The following is a 21,176-nucleotide window of genomic DNA, read 5'->3' as shown; positions in this document are numbered from 1 at the left end:
TGGCCTCCGGGATTGCCCTCCGGATTGGCTTCCCGTCTCAACGACTCATGGCTGGGTGCGCCTTATTGCCGAGTCTTCCCCTCGATTGCCTAACTCTGCAAATCTACTTGGCCCTGCGGATTCTCGGCGTTGTCTTCGGTTCACGCCTGTTCAGCATCTTTTCTGCAGAAGTGACCCGGACGGATGGTGGTACGAAGTCTTAATTTACTAACAACACAAAATGAGATCGTCGAGCAGCAAGGTATGAGATTGATGTGTCGAGACTCCGAGTCCCAGGCAGATAGTCCTGATGCGTCTCAGCCATCTATTACTCCCATTGCCGATTATAAATCAGCCGGTGCGCTATCTCCCGGGAGCGACTTTGTGCAACCAGGCCCCAGGCCCGAGCCGAGTTGGGTGTCAAAATAAAGCTGACTGCATTGACGTGAATGCAAACTCGGGTGAGGGCCTCCATTTGTACCTGACTGAAACTCCAGCAATCGACAACCGACACTGCTGCTTTCCAGGGAGGGTGGGTGTGGGCGGTCTGTGGTCTACTCGGACGCGCCAGCACTGAGCTAATAACAGCAGCAACATGCCGGCTGCTTTTTATCGCCGTGATTACTGGCTGAGTGGAGGCCACGAAGTGGAATATCTGCACGTCAAGTGCAAGATCAAAATGGGTCGAACAACTGGAGCCCTGCCATTGGCCCGCACTGCCAGACTCGCGAGCGCAGCAATGCCAGCACGCCAGCAACACCTCTGCTGCAGCAGGAAAACCCAGCCATGGTGACTCGAAACAAGCTTCACCATCGGTGCTGTCCCGTGGGTGATGCTACTAATACCAGACTCAGAAACACAGCAGAGGATGGAACACAGCAAGTCACTCGCTCACTTTGAGCACTCCAGATCCAAAAATCAGGTCAAGACAAATAGGAAGCGCCACGAACCTCCCCGTCCTCGCCGCTCAGTCGCTGCGATACTATACTTGGCGACATATCACTAGGTACAAGTACCTGCACGTCACATTGAAATTGCAACTGCGGGCCGCAACCAGCCCGCCACCCGCTCACTTTTCAAAACCATGCCAAACCTTGTCGCCATCGACGTCTCGGTCACCGACAACCGTGTCAGCCTGGTCTTCTCGCACCGCGCCGTTGCCGCGGCCTACGCGGCTTACCTCCGCTCCTTGGACTTGCGCCCGCCCCAGTTCCAGGTCATCCCCGGGTACCAGCGGTCGCCGCAGCTGCACACGACGACCAAGGAAGTCAGCTTGTTCCTGCCGGATTTTATTACCTGGTACGCTGGCCCCCAGACAAAAACGGGATAATTAGAGACTTGGGCTGACCTAGGACACGGAGCTAGGTTCATCACGTGCCGGCTCCCCGACGATGAGGACAGCGTGACTTTCTCGTTTATGGACGGCGACGAGGAGTGCGCCAGCCGCTGGGCCGAGTCCATGGTCCTCTTTGAGAGGAGGAAGCGGCCGGTACAGCACGATCATCATCAGCAGGACGACGACGACGACACGGTCAAGGAGCTGCATGTGCGTCGGCTGTGGAACAAGTCGCGGCTGCTGAAGCGGCTTGATGAGTTGCGCAGGGCATCCCCTGCTGCAACGCGCGGTGCGAGTCCCGCTGTCTCGGGGTACGGTAATGGACATGGTAGTGGGAATGGGAATGGAGTCAATGGGCGGATGCCCCTGCCTGCGCCGATTGCAGTATCGGGAATCGGACGCAACGGGCAGGTCAGGGGCATGGGGGAGATGTGGTATTAGGGGTTGTCATTATGGTTTTGACACGGCGTTTTGGGATATACCTCTGCATTCTTGGTTGTTATTCTTGTTTGCATCGGCTTGCAATTATGATGATCTACTGCCCTGGAATGAATCAAGGAGTCCAAGTAGAAGAAGGGAAGAGTTTGAGCACCGGGGTCGTAAGACCAAGACGGCACCGGAGTTCACATGGGGACTGCTGCTATTTAAAGTCGTGCCTTCGGCGATCGCTGGATTCAATGCCTGTAAGCAGGACAACATCAACCCGGCAATGTGGAACCCGGAGCCGCTCAAACCCCTTGACTTCCCCTGAATCCCCTGTCACCGCCAAACACATATTATGCTTGATGTGGCATGTCGGCCAGACTGAAATATGCTGATGATAACTACTGGACATCCAAAACTTGTCAGGGACGGAATAATTTATATTTGTTGTCCCTCGGAATTCCCCACATAAGCATGGGTTAGGGTTGATGCGGACGCGGTGATCAAGATGGGGATGTCATGGTGGCTTAGACCGGCTGGATCGAGTCCCGAGTCGTCGATTGTCAGCCTTCGGGGTCCGGCGTAACCGCAGTTGGGGCTCATCCCAGCCAAACGGCTCCAGCCGCTGCCATCCTTTATCGCCAGCGATGGCTGTCATTCGTTGGCGCAAGCCAACAACAAAGGGAAATCGGTGATAAGCCACGGAGGCCATGGGAGCCATGTCGCCAGCCAAGGGCTCGTGGACAAAAAGTTTGCATAACGAGAAATGTGAAGAGAGGAAAAGGGTTAAGAGTCAGCAGTACCAGGAATTGCTTCATTTCGTCGTTTCTTATTTTATTTCTGCTTTCCTTCCGCTTGAAATAGTTAAGCCCCTTAACACCTTTCGCGCTGCTTCTTGTCTTTTGCCCGACTTACTGTCTATGAATGTTAATCGCTGCCAAGAATTGGTCAAACCCCCTAGAATTCGTCTCTTACACCATTACACCCAGTAACATGCTGCGATGCGCTCACCATGGAGGCAAAATAAAAACCCTCACCGCGACCGCCCTCTGCGGCCGTCCACCCCTCGGAGGCGACAGAGCCGGCCGCAGCAAGGGCCCGCGGAAACCTTACCCAAGATGCGCCCCAAACTCCTTCCGCCGCTGGTGATTCCTTTCCGGCAGTCGCCCGAACCGGTCTTGCTTCACGTTGCCTTTCAGCATAACGTCAAGCCCCAAGTGCAGCAGTACCAGCAATGGCAGCAGCAGCAGCAACGAGAAGACCCGCCTCCGCCAGCGTACCAGGCGGAGCGCCAGACCTGGCACTACGCGCTTTCTCCGTATCTGCTACAGCAGCAAAAGGATCTCCCTACAACACCGGCCTCGGAGCCGGACTCGGAGGAAGCCGTTGATGACCTTGCGCTGTTCCAGTTCCATCACCCCTGCCTGCTCCCGCCGCCGACGATTCCTGATCTCCCGCCGACGTACTACTCCTCACGCAAAAGCAAACCCCAACGTATCCCGACGGTGACGGCTAGAGGAAGACGGCTGCAGAGACAGGGTACGATCCGACGCCAGGGGAGTAACAGGGTTGGAGGAACAGCAGCACCAACAGCAGCAGCAAGTACAACAAGTACAACAGCATCAGTGCCGTCACAACCTACATCATCCCGCCCAGCCTCGCCCTCACGGACCAGGACTGGGACTACTAGGACCAGGTCCAAGTCCACGCAACGCTCTCGCTCCCGGCCTAGATCTAGGTCTCGCTCCCGTCCTTGCTCCGAGTCGCGACCAGAGAACCGTCTCCGCTGGACAACGGGCACCATTGTTGCCTACCAGCCCTCTGGTTCTCCCGCCGGACCCGGAACTGTCAAGCCTACTGGGATTAATCCCCAAACAGGGAAGGACGGGGACGGGGACGGGAACGGGGGTGTGGAACAGGGTGAGGATGAATACACGCCAGCTACTACATCTGTGTACAGCCCGAGTCCGATGACTCCCTTTCTGGCACGGTATGCGGCGGTTGAGGAGGTGTTGAGGGATATGATCCAGGGGCAGGGTCAGGGGAAGGGCCAGGACCAGGGTCAGGGTCAGATTGAAAGCCCGATAACACCATTCCTGAGAGAAAAGGTTCAACAAGTTGGAGAGGACGTGGATAACTTGAGCATGAACTCTGGGGCACGGGAAACGAACCGTGACCGGGATAGTGGCGTGGCGGGGTTGAAACTCCAAGTTCCATGTCAATTTCATGTTGAACTTGAACAGGATGCGGCAACGATGGCCAGGGGCCTGTCAGGGCACATGCACATGCACATGCAGCGGGCGGCGAGCGGTACTTCCAGTTCCAGTTCCAGTTCAAGTTCTTCAGGGGCTGGGCCGATGCATGTGGTGCCCCCGAGTCTGGGTGCGCAGCGCGGAACTGCAGGTGGTACCGAGACGGACTTGGACCGGGCATTGGTGGCACTTGAACTTGAAGAATATGCTGCAAGGGAGCAGGATGCGTTGAAGGAGTTGCTGGGGGTTATTGATTCATATTTGGACCATGGAGAATCGGCTTCATATGGAGAGGGGATGGGGAATGTCGTGAATGGTGCGGTCGCGGGTACTCCTGGCATGGAGAACCGGGCGAAGAGTGATGATATGGTGGGTTGCCCTGGGCTTGGTGCTGCGTGGTGGAAGGGATTGAGGGAATCTGAAGCGTTGCTTTGACAGGGCCAGGTCATAAGATTGTATATACTTTCGATACCAGACCAATCGCTTTCACAACGAACGGTCTGGTGCTATTCGACATGGTTTGGTTCGGGCCCCTGTACCCAGAAACCAGGGGCTGTCGACTGTTCATAGTTGTTCATCCTGTACATAAGAGATATCAGAATTGTCCATTAATCCGACCTCGCCACCGCCACTAGCCATCAACACCATACTTACGATCGAGGCCGACTTCCATCCGGCAAGGCACACTGACTGGCAGCCTGCGCAGCGCAGGGAGGTAGCCCGGCCGGCTCCGGGCCCGCGTCGGTCAACAACAGCGCAGTGACACCCCTCGGCGGCAGGGTAATCGTCATGTTCCTCACCACAGTCCCATTATTGGTGTGCGACCACATGTCGTAGACGTTGTACGCCCTCCCCGCTCGAATCGCCCAGCTCTCGGCCAGGTCAAAGGACATTTCCCGCCGGGCATTGGCCGTATTTAGCACCATAAACACGACTCCATACGATGAGTTGCCGGTCCAGTACTCGGCCGGGTGCGCCGGATCCCACGTATAATCACGATTATACCCCCAGCGAAACGGCGCAATGGACTCGCCGACGTTAGGGTCCTGGCTAATCTTCAGCACATCCTTGTTGGTAAGAATCTCAATCGTCTCCTTTGACGCCGCCGCCATGTCCGAGCCGATCAGCAGCGGCGACTTGAGCAGCGCCCAGGCGGTGAAGTGGCTCTTTGCCTCGTCGTAGGTCAAGTTGCCCGGCGGCGTGCCCCGGCCAGTGTTTCCAACCTCGAGCATGTCAAAGTCGTTATGGGCGTAAAAGTTGGTCGCGCTGGCAATGAAGCTGGCCTGGTTGAGGATGCTGGCGAGCGCGGACCACCACGGCCGAATGTCACCCCCTGTCCGCCACGACTGACCCAGGCGGTGGCCCCAGATCCAGGGCTGCTGCCAGCCCCATTCGCAGAGGGCCAGTTGGAAGGGACGGGTTTTGGTCTTCTCGGCGCGGTCGCGGATAGCGTCGACCATGCGCACGTAGCGGCCGTAGACGTTCTCCTGCGTCACGTTGTCGGGAGGGATATTGCAGTTATCGTACTTGAGGTAGTCGAAGCCCCAGTCGGCGAAGGTCTCGAGATCCTCGGATTCGTGTCCGTATGATCCGGGATAGCCAGCGCATGTGCGGTATCCGGCGTCGCTGTAGATACCTGCCCTGAATCCGAGGTCGGCCAGGGCTTTTGTGAAGCTCTTCATTCCGTGGGGGAACTTCTTTGGGTCTGCTGCTCTCTTAGTAGCGAGACTTGGCGATGATTCAAGACAGCAGTCGCTTACCTTCTACAATCCTGCCTTGAGCATTCCGCTCCCTCAGGCTGTAACAGTCGTCCAGCATGAATATCTGGTCGCTCGTATGTTAGCCGTCTGAAGCAAGCATCCGGTCAGGACGTCGCGAGTAAGGTGGTCTCGGCTAACATACGTTATATCCAGCCTCGAGAAGACCACGATCAACCATTGCCCGGGCCTGTTGGAGCAACTCGTCGGCAGTGTAGTCGCATTGGTAGATGTTCCAAGCTGTTGCATCAATCGGTCAGTACTAGTCCCTGCTTCAAGGAAGTCAGAGCGCACTTACTGTTGAATCCCAGCGCAGGCAGCTTCCCCACTCCGTTGTCCAGGGCGGTGGCGCCCCCAGCGTAGAGCAATCCTAGAACGAGAAACGGTAGCATCTCGACAAGTGAAAACCAGCCAAGTATCCTAAGCTTGGGTCAGAACAAACCAAAACTTCAAGTCATAGAACTGGATGATGAAGTTGCTCTTTTATACAAATTTAGTAAGTGTGCGCGATCTCAGTAGGCGAGGCACTGCCGAGTCGATCGGATCTGGCAAGAGTGCAAGAAATGCTGCAGACGGGACAAACAGGCACAATTCAGATTTGGAAGCCTGTTCGCGGAAGGACATAAGCGGCCGCCTTCCTTCCGTGACCCGTCTCTGTTCTGAATTCTCCAGGAATGGGAAGCGATGCTGGCGAGGCTCATAGTAGGTTCAACCGATACTATTCGGCTGCAATTGCAACAACGGATTGCTGATCATCGAGGCGTTGTCGGTAGTTTGTGAAAGGGTTGACTGGGAAGAGAGTCAGAGAGTTGGCAAATTGGTGATCGGTGATTGAGTGTCGTGTCAGCAGAGCGTTTGCGTTCGTTAAAGCGACCGCTATAACCCTTAACCCACTTGACTAACCCACATTAGCATACAAGCTTCCAAATCAAGTTAGCTCACCCTAGTCTTTAAAGGAAAATTCATCCTAACTTCCCAACCTATTGATGAGTTTCATGGCCAACTGTTGAATTCAGAATACTTCTATGAAATTCCTTCCTCCAAAAAACCACCAAAGATTCATCAACAGTTCAAGTTGGCTTGCACGGCCAGTAATTGCATCACTGCCTCTTCCAGAACCACTCGCGCACAGCTGACTACTGCAAGCCGCAGCCGGCCGCACAGTCAAGAGTCAAGACAACCTAGCGGAAGTTTGCGACTGTTGAATGCTAGGTATGTAGAAAGCCTCCTTGATTCACCCACCTGGAGCAGCGCTCCATACATACCTAGACGATATGATATGCTCATGCCCCCTTAGGTACCAAGCCCGCAAAAGTGGAAATACTATGTCCGCAGCCTCATTCGACAGCCTATCCTCCCCATCATCCGATGGCCAACCCTCTATCACGCATACAGTGGCAGCTTCCGGCGACACAATCCTTACCTTGAATAGCCCAAATGCCAAATTCGCTCCATGGGAGGACGACAGCAGCCCGCCGGCTACGAATGGCTCTCCAATCACGTTCCGAGTCTCTTCACAACACATAATCCAAGCTTCATCCGTCTTTGAAGCAGCTCTGACGGGGCTTTGGGAGGAAGGATCCAAAAACGCTGAAGGATTTTACGAGGTTAGCGCAGAGGATTGGGACGCTGAGGCCTTGCGCATCGTCTTGTGTCTCATTCACAGCCGTACCTCAAACATCCCCCGGAATGTCACGCTTGAGATGCTGTGCAAGATCGCCGTATTGGTGGATTATTACAACCTTCACGAGGCTCTCCGCTTCTGCGCTTCACTGTGGATTGAAGACCTCCGGGACCCGCTTCCAACCACTTTCGGCAGAGATCTCATCCTCTGGATATGCGTCTCGCATATTTTCAAGGATGCCACTATCTTCGAGGCCGTTACGAAGCGAGCTATTGAACATAGTCCGGGAGACATCCCGTCGCTCAACCTCCCGATCCCCGAATACATAACCGGTAAGTCTTGGACTTAAAAAGACATTCTACTTTGCATAATAACTAGGTATGCAACTAATTTTAACTTTGTAGGCAGCCTCAATGAGCAGAGAGAATTGGCGATGAAGCTGCTTATCTCTGTTTTGCAGGAGGCCAAATTTAAGCTTCTTGACGGCCGTGTCGGCTGCTCGTTCGAATGCCGCTCACTTAACCTCGGCGCCCTAGTCAAATTCATGCACGACGAGGGCTTTCTCGAGGCTGTGACAGAGAAGTCTTACGAGGGCCGCAGCGTGACGGATGTCATCACGAAAATCCGAGAGATGAAGTCACCAACGAAAAGTTCTTATTGGCGCTGTCCGGGGTTCTGTTCCTTTACGCTCACCAAGCTGATAGAGTCTGGTCTTGGGACAGCTACTGCACAAATTCGAGGTCTGGGGCTCGGCGGATATCCTGTTGGTACCTGGAACTGGGCAGGCTTCTCCGGCGTCTCTTTTGGCATCCCTAGGTAGAGAGGGTAGGTAATTATTGCTGAAACAGCTACGTCCAACCAAATATACGTACATACAATACCAGTACATGAGATTTGACCCGACGCTCAAGCAGCGCATAATGACAACATCCGACCCGACCGGATCGGCGGCGGAGCCGGACCCAGCGACCCGGACAACCCAATAGCCAAGCCACAAGGAAAAGCGTACCATAATATTCACAACTTCAGCCCAAGTCTCTCAACACATGAAACCAGGCCATACCCAGGTCCCATCATCGGCTACCTTACCAAGGTTAACGCGCACCACCACCGCCGGCACCAGCGGTCTGGAGTAGTCCAAGATCTACTCTCAAATTCCAACGTTGTCACAGCGCTTTACGAATAATACGACGCACAGATATGGTCAGCGGAAAGGAACGGTGATTGCTATCGTGAGGGGATGATTCTTTCAGACGCCTACGAGCTCCGGCGGACATGGCAAGGGTGCAACGGTACATGGTATGGTGTGGGTTTGCGGAGGTTAGCACTGGAGCTGCTTGCTTCGATCACTCCGTTCAAGGCGACTGCTGTTGCGTTATGGTTAGGATACATATGGACGGCAGGTGTCCAGCGGTAGTTACATGTCAGTTTTGTGTCCCATTCATACTTCTGCAATCCTTTAACGGCTTAACCCCAGGATGTTGTTTTGTCCAAAACATTATTCTCTCCAGAACAGCGTTGAGACATAAAGTCAGTCATCCCAAATACTCTTGCCTCCATACACATTACCAACCATAAAACGGGCCTTCTCAGCTACCACTGCATTACCCCCTTGATTGTTTGTTCGGTCCTGTATCGTCATCTGCTCTTTGACCACGTTGCCGACGTGGGCCCGGGCCTCCTGGCCAACCTTGATGTTCTCGGCTACATTGGTCACCTCTATGCCGCAAAACTTCTGCTCGGGGGCTGGTGGATCTGCAGCCACGCCAGGATCTTCCTCCGTCTCCGATTTCGATGTGCTCGGTTCTGCCGTTGTTCCACTTGGCTGTCTCAACGCCAGTTCCTGACCATTGACAGGTTGCGTAAGTACCCGCTCCATGTCATCCAGAAGCCTGTTGAGGTCCGCCATCATATCTTCGAATCGCTTCTTGTCGTATAATGCCCAGGTCGTTTTTTTGAAGAATCCCGTTTGCCAGTGCCTCAGATGTCCTGGTCTTTGAGATTTGTTTATTGGCGCGCAGATCCTGTGCTTGGTGTCAACCTCTTGGACGGTACCCTTGATCTGGTACCTCCTTTCGCTGTGCTGGATGTCTTCGAAGACGTGCTTGAGCTCTCTCAACAATGATCGGATAAGTCTGACTTCCTTGTCGGTCCGAGCAGGGCGAAGTGACCGAAACCGCGGGTCCTCGTTGATGCCGATGGCTGTGCCCCAGCGCTCCAGTCGAAGCTTCGCAGTGTCCAACCGCAGTTGGTATCGCTCGTAATCGTCGCCGAAATTTCGACCAAGCCGAATGTATTCGAAGCAGTCGATGCAGTTTTTGAAAAGCCCGACTACACTCAATGCTCCAGCGACGACTCCAAAGACTTCGGCCATTTTAGAGCGACGGGGTCGGGTCTTGGGTGGGTAGATAAACTACGACTCGGAGAGCGGGAAACTGCGGCGGTTCTTCTCGGTGTGTTAGCAAACATACCCTACCTAGCCTGAGTAACGCCACCCACTCATGGCGAACCACGATTGCAAGGCTCGGTAGCTCTTTCAGAGTGGGTGGTGTACCCCAGATGATACCTTAGGGCTCCGGGCCGCCTCCAGAGTCTCTTGGTTGGCTGGCTGCTGGGTGGACATGCAGTGTGACAGGTGTGCGTTTCTGCGAGTCTGCCTTGGCTCTCACTTTCCTGCTTGGCATGCTTTGTCAGCCGCCTTGAACCACGCTCCTTCCAAGTGCGTCGCGCAGCCACTGGCGACCCGGCGGTTGAGCCGCGATTCTAGGGGGAGACTGGACCCCGCACACGTTCAGGCATTCGCCCCTCACAACCCCTTCACTCCCGGGACTCCTACCGTACAGTCCCTGCAACCTGAGTAAGAAATGCCCAAATTGTGAAATCACACAAGATTGACTAATAAACGTACTTGGAGTAGCGCTTTCCATTTATGTAGTTACGTACTCAAGAGAGTTGTAAGAAGTGATCTTGTTAGAGCTCGGATTCTAATTCTATTGCTTACAGGGCACGCCTGCACGGCTTATAGGGAGGTTCATTTTCAAACTCCAGCCTAACCTACACTCCTAAAGTTCTGTTTCTCCTGACAGTCCCTTATACCACCGAGGTGACCACGCGACGCATCATCATGGCCTCGATGACATCGAACGTGGCGAGCGGCTTCCGCCTCGAAGGCCATGCCCGTCTTCAAGTTGGAAACAACATTAACGTATACTCCGCTGGGAGAGATTGCTTGGCCGACTTGCGTTCACAATGCGTGGACCCAAGCGACGTCAAAAACCGGATCGAGTTCTTGAAGGGTGGCCTGTTGAAGGCCTCGTACGAGTGGGTACTACCAGAGTTCTGGAGTTGGCACGGAAACAGCTTGTCTCGTCTCTTCTGGATCAGAGGGGATGCTGGCAAGGGCAAGACCATGCTGGTGTGCGGGATCATCGACGACCTGAAAGCCCGGGGACATGGCGACTTGATCGCCTACTTCTTCTGTCAAGCCAGCGACTCTCGACTTCAAAGTTCCACGATGGTGCTGAAAAGCTTGCTCTTTTCCCTCCTGGCTCGACCTCGGTATGGACATCTCAGGAAGCACTTGGAGGTGAAGCACAACAGCGCTGGGAAGCAGATGTTTGACGATTCCAATAACACCACCTTTTTCGGTTTGCGAGATGTCCTTGAAAATATGATGCGCGACAATGAGTTTCTGCCGACCTGCCTGATCGTCGACGGTCTTGATGAGTGCGAAAACGGGCTCGGCGAGGTTCTGCATCTCATTAGAAACACTGCCACGACGTGCGACCGTATCAGATGGGTAGTCTCAAGTCGAAACTGGCCGCCGATCGAGCGACAGCTGGGTTCTTTAAATTTCGCCATCACGTTGAACCTGGAGAAGAATGCAGAGAATGTGTCCCAGGCTATTTCTCACTACCTTGACCACAAAGTCCCACAGCTGGACTGCATTCGGGACAACACTGCTCTACAGCGTGAGACAAAATCTCGACTACAAGAGAAAGCCAATGGGACATTCTTATGGGTGTCTCTTGTACTCAAGCAGTTAGAGACAGAGTGCTTCCTGGAGTCAGCGGTTCTTCCACTGATTGAAGATATCCCCCCTGGCCTATGGCCAATATTCGAGCGGATGATGTCCAAACTCAAGGAAAATCGAGTGTACTTCGAAGCTTGCCGGGGAGTCCTCTCAACCGCCACGCTCACCAACCGTCCACTTCAGCTTCAAGAGTTGCAGTTTCTTGCCGATGTGAACAAAACCGACAATATTTCCAAGGTTGTGAACCTTTGCGGGTCGTTTCTTACCAGTGTCGATGGTACGGTTTCCCTGATCCACCAATCCGCGAAGGACTACCTTCTGGATCCTCAAAGAGCGCTTGCAGAAGCCTTTCCAGAGGGGTTGGCCGGGGTACATCATCGAACTTTTGTGCGGCCACTCGAGTTTATGAACAGTACACTGCGTAGGGATATCTATGGTTTGCGCCGCCAGGATTGTTCGGTCCAAGAGATTCAAACCCCTAGTCCAGACCCTCTTTCTCAAGGACGATACCTATATTTGCACGTTCTGGATAGATCATCTCATTGAGTCAAGCCCCCACCAACTCGAAGACGATCGCGTGTTTCATTTCCTCCAGCATCACTTTCTCCACTAGCTAGAGAGCTTGGCCCTCCTGAGGACGTTCTGAGAGGGAATTCTACTACTCAGAAGGCTTGAATTCCAGCTCAGGGTGCGTCGTAAGTGGAAAGCTTCCTAGTATCTCGCCGCTGTTGCTGATACAATTGCAGTCCCGTACTATCACGCACCCACCTCTTATCAGCTTCTTGACAGATGCAATCAAATTCGCACTTCACCACGGGCCCATGATCACACATTATCCGCTCGAAATTTATCACTCTGCTATCATATTCCCACCCCTCAACTGTACCGTCAGAAATCAGTTCTGGGATCAGAGGCCGCGATTTCTGAAGAGCAGCCATATTAGCGAAGCTAACTGGCATTCGGAGATTGCTATAATCCAGTCTAAGGGCATGCTAACTGCTTTGGCCTTCGAGGCAAGTGGAAGTACACTTCTCTCTTGTTCAGGGCATTTTGACACTGGTACGGTACTGATAAAGAAATGGGATCTCGGCGCGGGGAGGATGACAAGTCAACCTCTCCCAGTGTTGGGCTTATCCGAATACGGGGCAAAAGCTGTGTTCTCGCAAGATTCCACGCTGCTCGCTGCCGCGGATGAGCAGGGTCTGTGGGTTCTGGAGATTTCAAATCCGCAACAGACGTCAAAAAGAAGCCTGAGCGGGCTCGGTGATATCGATTCAATAGCTTGTCTCCCGGATGGGAAGGGCTTTGCAACGATCTCAAATTCAAAACTGCAGCTTTGGAACAACGCCTTGGAGGAGGTTCAGCCCTCGCATCAGTTCAGCTACAGCATGACAATGTCGAAAATAGCGTTCACACCTGATGGCAGAACCCTCGCAACCGCCCCGTATCGGCCTTCAACGACAATATATCTCTGGGATTGGACAGCTAGGATAGAGCTGCAACCACTGATGACACATGTCGAGGATGACGCAGGCAGACACTGGTCAGACTTGTCCATATATACCATCGCCTTCTCGCAGGATGGGAAAACAATCGCCGCCGCAGTCGGAAGAAAGATTCGCCTCTGGGATATAACAACCAGACGACTGAAGTACGTCCTAGACTATATCGAGGACGGAGACACGTTCCCTTACATTCTTTCTTTCTCACCGGACGGGTCAACGCTTGCGGCGGGCGATAGCAATCACCGGATACTTTTGTGGGATATTTCCAAACAGTCAGAAAGTTTCATCAGAATGTCAACGGCTACTGGCTACAAAGGCCCATGGGATGATGTGCGCCTTCTAGACGATTTGAAGACGATTTTATCAGTCAACATTTCCTTCATTGATAGCAATACTACCCTACAAGAATGGAACTTGGAGAACGGGAGAAAAAGAGTATTCGAGTCGAAGTTATTGCAGACATTGACTCGCCAAGATTTCTTTGCTTTCCCCCGAGGTCACGAGCGAGGACGCTTCAGATTTCATGTTCTTATGGAAAGGTATTTACCCAACATACTCTACATGTATGAAAACTTGAGTATGCCTGATCCGGGTCTGAAGGGAAAGAAACGTCCCGACCCGGAGGATGGAGGGAAGGCTAGGGATATAGGAACTCTTTCCATCTGTAATGCAGAACACGCTGTTGCACCCGCCGGGTTTGGCGCCCCTCCCGATCGGGTATAGCGCTACGTCAGACTCGCGTGCTCGCACGGCCCGGCTGCGCCTGCAACATAAATACGAGCCGATCCTCTCTGACGTCGCTTTGTTGTACTCTCGACTTCTTCCTTCATTCCTCTCCCTTAGCCTCCTGATAATGCGCTCATCGCCAATGCCTCTCTGATCGCTCATTTCGCCAAGGCGGCCGTGTTTCCCTACCTACCACCACCCTTTGCCTTCCCCTCTTTCCGGCCTCGGAGCCTCGCACATCGCCTCTCGTGCAGTACTTGCGCTGTTTGGCAGCTGTTTCCCCGGAGCCCTTCCCCTTACCGCTTGCATTCCGGCTCATTCTCACTACGGCTTTCACTCGACTCATTCTACAGTTCCAACTCGACTCTGAGCTTCATCTACACTAAGCGATCGAGATCCGTCTGCTCTCTGCCATCCAGGATGCCTCCCTTTGCCCGTGGCAGGCGACTTCGCGTCTGCCTGGTAGGTCCCCTGTAAGAGCGGTTTGCAATGCATGCTGACTCTGACCAGTCACAAAAATGCCGCAGATATCGACTGCGTCCGATACAGAGACACTGACCTGCAGATAGAGGCGTTCCCACTTCGCTAGTGAGAAGGCGCCTCCTGGATAATCTCGTATTCGGACCGAATGTCGGCGCAGCTACGGCAGATCCTGCAAGAGAAGTGGTCACAAGAACGGCATGTTTGCGTTCTGATTGACTGGGATCTGTTTCTGACTCACACGCCATGATTCAGCCTGCGGCGAACGGGGATAGAAAGGCCGAGCCGGCAACGAGCCCTTGACGACGCGGTCCGATGGGGACGATTCCGGAGAGAAAGAGGAGGGCGGTTCGGCTCGACTCTGGTCTCGACATCGAGCTTCCTCTCCCTTTGGAGCCACCCAACACCCACTTGGTTTCTCCCCTTCAGCGACATCTGATTTCATCCATCCCCCTCCACTCTGCCTTCCAAGGTGCCTCTTTCATCCGTAGGATCAGAATCCATGCTTGCCTGGTAGGTCCCCCCGTCCCCTCGTTCCGCCGTGCAATTTGCAAAACCTACGTATCCTGACCAGTCAGAAAAAAAGCTGCAGGTATCGATTTCAACACATGCGGAGACACCAAGGGCCTCCACTCGCTTCGCGGATCCAGAGCGTCTCGGTGTGCGGATCGCAGAACTCTTTTGGACACAACCGGACTGAATGCCAGCGCAGCTGTGGTGGGGAATGCAGGTAACCAGCCTGACCCGACTGCGACCTATTTCTGGGTTACATGCCGGCCGCAGCGAACAGGGATGGCAAGGCCGAGTTAAGGAGGCCGATGCGGCCGCCGAAACGATGATGTGGCCTTACTGGTGCCGCTGCCTTCGCCTCACCGATGGCGAGGCAGATTGGGTTTGAGAAGGAGCTGATTGGCGGGAACGAAAGCACGTGTAAGACTGCTTGGGGAGATTCTGCCTTGCCATGGGCAGTACCAGAAACCGGACGACATGAAGGAGGCGAATGCAGACGGACGCAGGAAGGCATTGCAGGAGACGATGCACCAACCCCCGCTTCGGCCGAGCGGCTCTCTGCAACCCCTAGCAGCATCATGAACCACGGGGCCTCAGGGCAAGGGCCGTGATTCGTGACGATACGATATCCTGCGACGCCTCCCTTTTCCTGGGCCTCTCTTTTCTGTCTCGGCAATTGCATGATTGGCAGAGTTGCGAGGGACCGGTGAATCAATATCTCGTCCCTCCCCGCACCAAACTGGGGAAGCGCATGGAACGAGTCGTTTCACGGCCGAGCAGGTTTCTCATTGCGAGCCGGGGTTGGGAGGCTGGTGAGGACGGAGAGGTAGCTGGAGGCAAGGCCCAGCTCCTTGCCAATTCAGCGATCGGGTCCGCCCTTCCTCGGCACACAGATATATTTCGCTCGTTCCCCGACACCCCAGGAATACCGAGGTGACCAGCTTGCACATCAAACACATCTAGGACCATTCTTCCCCAAACCTCTGACAGCTTCTGTAATTCACCAGCGCACATTAGCACTAGCAGCAAGATGGCAACAGTCTGCCTCGACAACCAGATTTTTTACAACCCCCCTGTGGCGGCACGCCCTGGCCCTGCAAGTGGAGGGCTTCTTGTTCAGAAGGGGGACCCTGCTCCTTTCCTTCCGCCGCCGCCACAACAGGATGCGCAAGATTCTCGACATGGTGGTGCAGGGAAGTCGCAGAACAATGCGATCCTGATCCCTGATAGCGAGTCTGATGACGATTTCGACAATGGCCGATCCGAAACGTCTTTCACGTCGCTTGACGAGCTCGTCGCGGCTGTACCCAGGATTCTTGAATCCAGCGGTGTCGCTAGTGCAGGTATATACCTAAATCTCCCGTCCCCGGGCAGGCTGAGTGGCGCTAACATGCCTACGCAGGTGAAAGTCGCGACACTGTTCCCGACGATAACGACGTATCAAAGCCTTGGGTCACTAGTGGGCTTGGCTCAAACGATGATTTTGCAGACGAGCAGCAACAGAGAGGTAGCCTAGGGCCTTCTCCAGAGACGTTGTCTGGCTCTCCCCAGCCGTCCGAAAAGCCATGTGGGACGACGTCGAATCATGACGGTTCCATATGTCTTCACAACGAAGAATGGGATAGGCGGTTCCGATTTTCATTCGCGGCGATCCGGCAGAGACGTGCCGCTCAATCGCAATCCATGTTGGACCCTCATGGTCAGCCTCAAAGTCCAAGCCTGGTTGCCTCGGGTCTTGGGTTTGAGTCACAGCAGCAATCCCATGGCCACTGCCTCTCTCAGCACTGTGATCGCTGCGGCGACAGCAGTCAGACGGGCAGCCTAGAGCACCATCATCTGTTTCCGGATGACAGAGAAGAGCGGGCACTCACACCCACACTGCCGGATGACAGAAGTAGCAGTGAGCTCGAACCAGCGGATACCGAGCCACGCCTTCGGCCCCAGAGCCTATGCGACGCCGCCTCCAGTCGTGGAGTTGATCCACAATGGGGGTCCGGCAGCTGCCGCCTCTCTCAACATCCTGATCACCATGACGACGGCGATCTAGTGAGTGACGGAGAACGCCATCCTCTTGTTCCGGACGACAGAGAGCAGGATGAGGATGGCGCTCCCGCCGTCCAAGACCGTCGAGCTGCGTCCAAGTCGACCAGTGAGAAGACAACGCAGCAGCAGAGCAACTTGGCTCTGGCGACAGAAGCTTCGCCGGTGAAGCCTGCAGGGATCCTCATCCCGGGCACTGGGGCGACGCGTCGGAAGCATGTGTCATTCGGCCGCGACGTGAAGCAAGGCTCTGGAACGACGAGGGCTAGTACCACCGAATTGCCCGACGTGGAGCAGGTCGACCCTCAGCAGAACACCGGTCGTTGTCGACGGCGGCGTCATTGCGATACTGCCGGCAAGGAGGATTGCTTTCCTAATGTGGAAAGTGACGCCAAGCAAGCCAAAGATGGGGATGTCATTCAGCCGCCACGAGGGAAGCGCCGCAAGGTAAACAGATCGCCCATGAGGCAGGCACGTCTTTGCAAAAACTCCCTATCGCTACAAGCTCAACAACCACCACCAACCCAACGTCCAAAGCGCCGCCAAAGCCAGCGCAGAATTTCCAAGCCGCAATCTTCAGGGGCGTCCGCTTTGGAAGAGGGGGCACTTGAAGCCGATATCGCAAGCTTTGAGGAATGGCCACTTGAAGCGGTCCTCAAGCGCGTTTGGGTGGGCGGGGCAGCGACGTTTCAGGTGGAGTTCATGTGGGATCCTTGTACGAATCATGGGCAACATGACCGTGTACTAGAAATCCCGCGGCGCAAGTCACCAGGAGGGAGGTATTCCTCGACGGCACGTGCCCTCTCTACAAGAGTTGCCTCCACGACTGAGAAGGTTCAAGGCGACGAGTATTACAACGTCGAGGAGATTTTGAAGTGGCGACAGGGAGAAAAGGGACTGGAGTACCTAGTCAAGTGGGCAGGGTATGGGAAGAAGCACAATTCTTGGGAACCCACTGCCCATTTCGAGGAATGTCCTAAAGTACTAGAGGAATTTCACCAGAAGGTGGGATTGTCCAAAGCTCCTTTGTAAATCCGAACCTAACTCTACGCGGGGCGCCTTATGGTGGTCGGTAGATGAAATAGAGCAGATATTCATGCGTGCTTCACGTGACGTTTACACATGAGGTTGGGCCGAATACGTGCTCTTAAGCGGGAGCGGAGCTGATAGATCAAACATAAAGGACCATGCAATTTATTGTCTATACTCTATCTCTCTACTTTAGCAACACCTCATCGACTTTCTATGCTACTATAAACTTGCCGTCTCACGTCTAAGGGAGCCTGGATCCATCTTACGACGGCTAGTGAGAGACCATCAGTTGAGTGGTTTACGACATGAAGGCGTCTTATTGGGTCGTGCGTAAAGAAGCACTGCTCAAAAAGCCCTTTGTTGACGACCTTTCGGACCGAACCTCATCACGTTATCAAGACAGTTTCAGTTGTCCCTTCAGAGGATTAGAAGCCCGACATTCGTCACACCAGAGCTTGGGGCCATGTGACGGCAGATAAGGTACGTACCGAGTGGCAGAAAAGGTACGTATTGAGTGGCAGAAAAGGTACGTACCAAATAGCAGACAAGGTACGTACCAATAGCAGAAAAGGTACGTACCAAGTGGCAGAAAAAGTACATGGGACCAAGAGCCCACAGCTGCAAAGGATAGTCTCTGCAGCGGGCCACAATCCGCTGGAAAGCAACTACGCCGTGAAATAGCAGCCAACCTTCGAAAACTGACCGATTTGGAGAAAAAGGTTTTTCTTGAGAGAGTGCTAGACCTTGATGCACGAGGATTTCAGCCCCGGCTCTCTGACATCCAAGAAATGGCCGATCATCTTCGCGCAGCACGCGACGCGTCACGCGTCGGACCCCAATGGGCGAACAACTTCGTGAACCGGCACCCCGAGCTTACAACACGTTTTCGACGCCGGATCGATTATCAGAGGACCCAATGTGAGAATCCCGACGTGGTAAATGCGTATTTTCACCCTGTGCGAAACGTGGTGGCCAAGTACGGGATCCAGGACGGGGACTTCTACAATTTCGACGAGACTGGGTTCCAGATGGGGATACTTTTGGGTGCAAAAGTTGTGACGAGCTCCAAACGCCGCGGTCGGCCTGGTACGAAGCAGCCTGGCAATCGGGAGTGAGGTTACGGTGATCCAGGCCGTGTGTGTGGATGGCTGGGTCGTGCCGCCGTACTTCGTTGTCAGGGGGAAAAACCACCTCCTCCCCTGGTATCAAGACAGCCGATTCCAGCCCGAATGGAGAGTCCACACCAGCGAAAATGGCTGGACTACGAACGAGATTGGTCTGTATTGGTTAAAGCATTTTGATCATTCTACCCGGCGTCGTACAAAAGGGATATACCGACTGCCTGTCCTCGACGGCCATGAAAGCCACCACTCGGTCGCCTTCGAGGATTTCTGCAAGGCCAACAACATTGTTACACTTTGCATGCCTCTTCATTCATCTCACTTCCTTCAGCCTCTCGATGTGGGATATTTCAGCCCGCTTAAGGCCTCGTATGGCAAGCAAATCGAGAAGATGATGCGGATGCAGATCACCCACATCACGAAGGAAGACTTCTTCGACGCATTTGTCGAGGCATTCCATGTCTCTATTACAGCGAACAACATACGGGCGGGCTTTAGAGCAGCTGGCATCGTCCCTTTCGACCCCGAATCTGTGGTTTTTCGCCTCGACCCCAAGCCAACCATCCCATCTCCTCCGAGCTCGCGTCCCGGAACAGCTACGTCTTGGGTGCCCAAGACACCCTCCAATGCGCAGGAAGCAATACTAAGCTCCAGCACACTCAAGCGGAAGATCGAAAACCATCAAGGTAGCTCCCCCAGTCACATTTTCGACATTATCGACTTGCAAGCGAAGAGCATCTCGATGTTAGCGCATGAGATGGTGTTGCTCCGAGCCGAGACCAAGCAGCTCCGTGCGGCAAATGAGCAGTTAAGCAAGCGCCGCACCCGATCTCAGACCATGGCGCCTGGCAGCCGCAGTCTTCCGGCTCAGAATCCCCTCTCTTCAGCCGTCTCTAGACCTTTTTTACATCCGCCAGCTCTACCGCCGGTGCGGGATACTAGTGATTCACGGTCTAGTGGTTCTAGACTGTTACAGAACGATCTGATAGAAATCTCCGGCGATGACGATTCTAACAACGACAGCCTCGATGACGGCCGGTCTGACAGAGAATTTATATCTCGCAGTGCTGCCGGGACAGGCACGAAATAGAAGAACCCCTTGGTTGATCTCAGCTTTCACCGCCATGTTCGCTAAGCTTCTGCAGGTAGAGAGGACCCTTGTCCCTAGTCCTTCATCGCAGATTTCTTGGTGACGGTGACAGAATGCACCCGCTGTCAGTTTATAAGGGGGACACCTGAAGAAGCCCTCAAGGACCCAAGGGCATCAGCGGATGGATAGCGCTGCAGATTCCGCGATTGGTTAAAGTGTTGTGTTTGGGTTTTGAAGGCTAACTTATTTGAGTTTCCAGTCCAGTAGTGTTTCCAGCGCTGATGTCAAAGCTGGGTCTCGGTTCGTTCCGAGTACGCAACAGTCTCTCATGAAATCTCATGACGTCGCCACATCTTGCTCCAGAGCCACTGACGTTCAAGACGAATAGAGCGCTCGAGCTGATTAGAAATTGAGAGCTAGAAGATTCTAGAATGCTGCTGAAAAGGTGCGAAGATACCTCAAACCAATCAAACAAAACAGGGAGAGGAACACTGTCATACATAGGTGTAAGACGAACGTGTCAGACGTGTTCGTCATAGGGCCACAGGCCACAACAACAACCAGAGGGTATTGACAAGATTACCCTTACGATATCCTTATGGGCCAAACGGATGGAAAGTAAGGTTTTCTGAGCTTTGCTCAGAGGGAAATGGGTGTTCAATTCAGTTCAGTGCGATTCAGTGCAATTCAATTCAGTTCAATGAGAAGGGAATGCTTGATTAAATCCTGTCCAGCGGGCCGGGGGGAAGTAACCACTACTTATATGCCCACCCAGGGCAACGCAACGCAACCGTAAGAAGGAAAAGAATGCAGTGGCCACTTTGAGCAGGGCATCCCAAAATTAGGGGTTTCATGAATCCCCGTTTCATTACAACAACTATAAATTAAAGGAACCCCCCAGACCCCTCCTCTGGCACGCTATGATAAGAAAAAGGAGAGAGAGAAACTGTGAGGAGAGAGCTCGGCACTAGCTGTCTGTCAGGAACGTCATAATCAGGACACGTCCCGAGTCGCAGCCAATGGCAATCGTAGATCCCGCTATGGCCCAACATGTCGACCGACATCCTGGAGGAAGCCACAGCCAGTTTTCCGAGTCCCTTGTAATCCATCTGCCGTCCGAGCTTATACTATATTGATAGGGGAGCTTTGCGTCACCTGACCAGGAGGCAAACAACTTCAAGGACGTGACATCATGCCAACCGCTATGCCCCTCAAGCGTCGTAGTGCATGTGCCCGTCGCTGCATCCCAGATCTTGACGGTGCTGTCG

The 21,176-nt window shown here is 53.9% G+C and overlaps 10 protein-coding genes and 1 pseudogene across 11 annotated transcripts; 7 read left to right on the top strand and 4 right to left on the bottom strand.

Annotated features, from left to right (window-relative positions):
- Positions 1-1,063: 1,063 nt before the first annotated feature.
- N656DRAFT_791998 (uncharacterized protein) lies at positions 1,064-1,756 on the top strand (the record flags this gene model as incomplete). Its single annotated transcript, XM_064817034.1, has 3 exons — positions 1,064-1,278; positions 1,345-1,604; positions 1,701-1,756. 3 exons carry the CDS (start codon positions 1,064-1,066, stop codon positions 1,754-1,756), a joined length of 531 nt encoding a protein of 176 aa, XP_064666926.1.
- Positions 1,757-2,403: 647 nt separating this feature from the next.
- Positions 2,404-4,569, top strand: N656DRAFT_783283 (uncharacterized protein). The gene has a single exon (XM_064815919.1). It carries the CDS (start codon positions 2,740-2,742, stop codon positions 4,423-4,425), a length of 1,686 nt encoding a protein of 561 aa, XP_064666925.1. The 5' UTR covers positions 2,404-2,739; the 3' UTR covers positions 4,426-4,569.
- A 71-nt stretch (positions 4,570-4,640) lies between these two features.
- On the bottom strand, positions 4,641-6,139 carry N656DRAFT_792006 (glycoside hydrolase family 27 protein; the record flags this gene model as incomplete). The annotated part of the gene is made up of 4 exons (XM_064817035.1): positions 4,641-5,695; positions 5,751-5,814; positions 5,893-5,987; positions 6,046-6,139. 4 exons carry the CDS (start codon positions 6,137-6,139, stop codon positions 4,641-4,643), a joined length of 1,308 nt encoding a protein of 435 aa, XP_064666924.1.
- A 621-nt stretch (positions 6,140-6,760) lies between these two features.
- On the top strand, positions 6,761-8,250 carry N656DRAFT_738362 (uncharacterized protein). Its single transcript, XM_064812762.1, has 3 exons — positions 6,761-6,959; positions 7,045-7,703; positions 7,776-8,250. Exons 2-3 carry the CDS (start codon positions 7,073-7,075, stop codon positions 8,189-8,191), a joined length of 1,047 nt encoding a protein of 348 aa, XP_064666923.1. The 5' UTR covers positions 6,761-6,959; positions 7,045-7,072; the 3' UTR covers positions 8,192-8,250.
- A 353-nt stretch (positions 8,251-8,603) lies between these two features.
- On the bottom strand, positions 8,604-9,993 carry N656DRAFT_783280 (uncharacterized protein). The gene has a single exon (XM_064815918.1). It carries the CDS (start codon positions 9,743-9,745, stop codon positions 8,903-8,905), a length of 843 nt encoding a protein of 280 aa, XP_064666922.1. The 5' UTR covers positions 9,746-9,993; the 3' UTR covers positions 8,604-8,902.
- Positions 9,994-10,212: 219 nt separating this feature from the next.
- Positions 10,213-12,062, top strand: N656DRAFT_351486 (uncharacterized protein). The gene is made up of 3 exons (XM_064809335.1): positions 10,213-10,228; positions 10,289-10,322; positions 10,375-12,062. The coding sequence occupies exon 3, from the start codon at positions 10,496-10,498 to the stop codon at positions 11,948-11,950; it is 1,455 nt and encodes a 484-aa protein (XP_064666921.1). The 5' UTR covers positions 10,213-10,228; positions 10,289-10,322; positions 10,375-10,495; the 3' UTR covers positions 11,951-12,062.
- On the top strand, positions 12,060-13,708 carry N656DRAFT_351437 (tricorn protease domain 2-containing protein). The gene is made up of 2 exons (XM_064809334.1): positions 12,060-12,092; positions 12,151-13,708. The coding sequence occupies exon 2, from the start codon at positions 12,226-12,228 to the stop codon at positions 13,630-13,632; it is 1,407 nt and encodes a 468-aa protein (XP_064666920.1). The 5' UTR covers positions 12,060-12,092; positions 12,151-12,225; the 3' UTR covers positions 13,633-13,708.
- A 971-nt stretch (positions 13,709-14,679) lies between these two features.
- N656DRAFT_351224 (uncharacterized protein) lies at positions 14,680-15,481 on the bottom strand. Its single transcript, XM_064809332.1, has one exon. It carries the CDS (start codon positions 15,305-15,307, stop codon positions 14,882-14,884), a length of 426 nt encoding a protein of 141 aa, XP_064666919.1. The 5' UTR covers positions 15,308-15,481; the 3' UTR covers positions 14,680-14,881.
- Positions 15,482-16,224, top strand: N656DRAFT_351239 (uncharacterized protein). The gene has a single exon (XM_064809333.1). The coding sequence runs from the start codon at positions 15,656-15,658 to the stop codon at positions 16,139-16,141; it is 486 nt and encodes a 161-aa protein (XP_064666918.1). The 5' UTR covers positions 15,482-15,655; the 3' UTR covers positions 16,142-16,224.
- Positions 16,225-19,431: 3,207 nt separating this feature from the next.
- Positions 19,432-20,390, top strand: N656DRAFT_738358 (uncharacterized protein). Its single transcript, XM_064812761.1, has 3 exons — positions 19,432-19,963; positions 20,168-20,219; positions 20,297-20,390. The coding sequence occupies exon 1, from the start codon at positions 19,561-19,563 to the stop codon at positions 19,906-19,908; it is 348 nt and encodes a 115-aa protein (XP_064666917.1). The 5' UTR covers positions 19,432-19,560; the 3' UTR covers positions 19,909-19,963; positions 20,168-20,219; positions 20,297-20,390.
- A 55-nt stretch (positions 20,391-20,445) lies between these two features.
- On the bottom strand, positions 20,446-21,176 carry N656DRAFT_351418 (annotated as a pseudogene; the record flags this gene model as incomplete). Its single annotated transcript has 1 exon — positions 20,446-21,176. A coding segment is annotated over one exon (301 nt), but the record flags the coding sequence as incomplete, so codon positions are not given.

The sequence above is a fragment of the Canariomyces notabilis genome, assembly GCF_033297395.1.
Source record: "Canariomyces notabilis strain CBS 508.74 unplaced genomic scaffold N656scaffold_26, whole genome shotgun sequence".
NCBI classification, from domain to species: Eukaryota; Fungi; Ascomycota; class Sordariomycetes; order Sordariales; family Chaetomiaceae; genus Canariomyces; species Canariomyces notabilis.
This window is presented reverse-complemented; position numbering and strand designations above follow the sequence as displayed.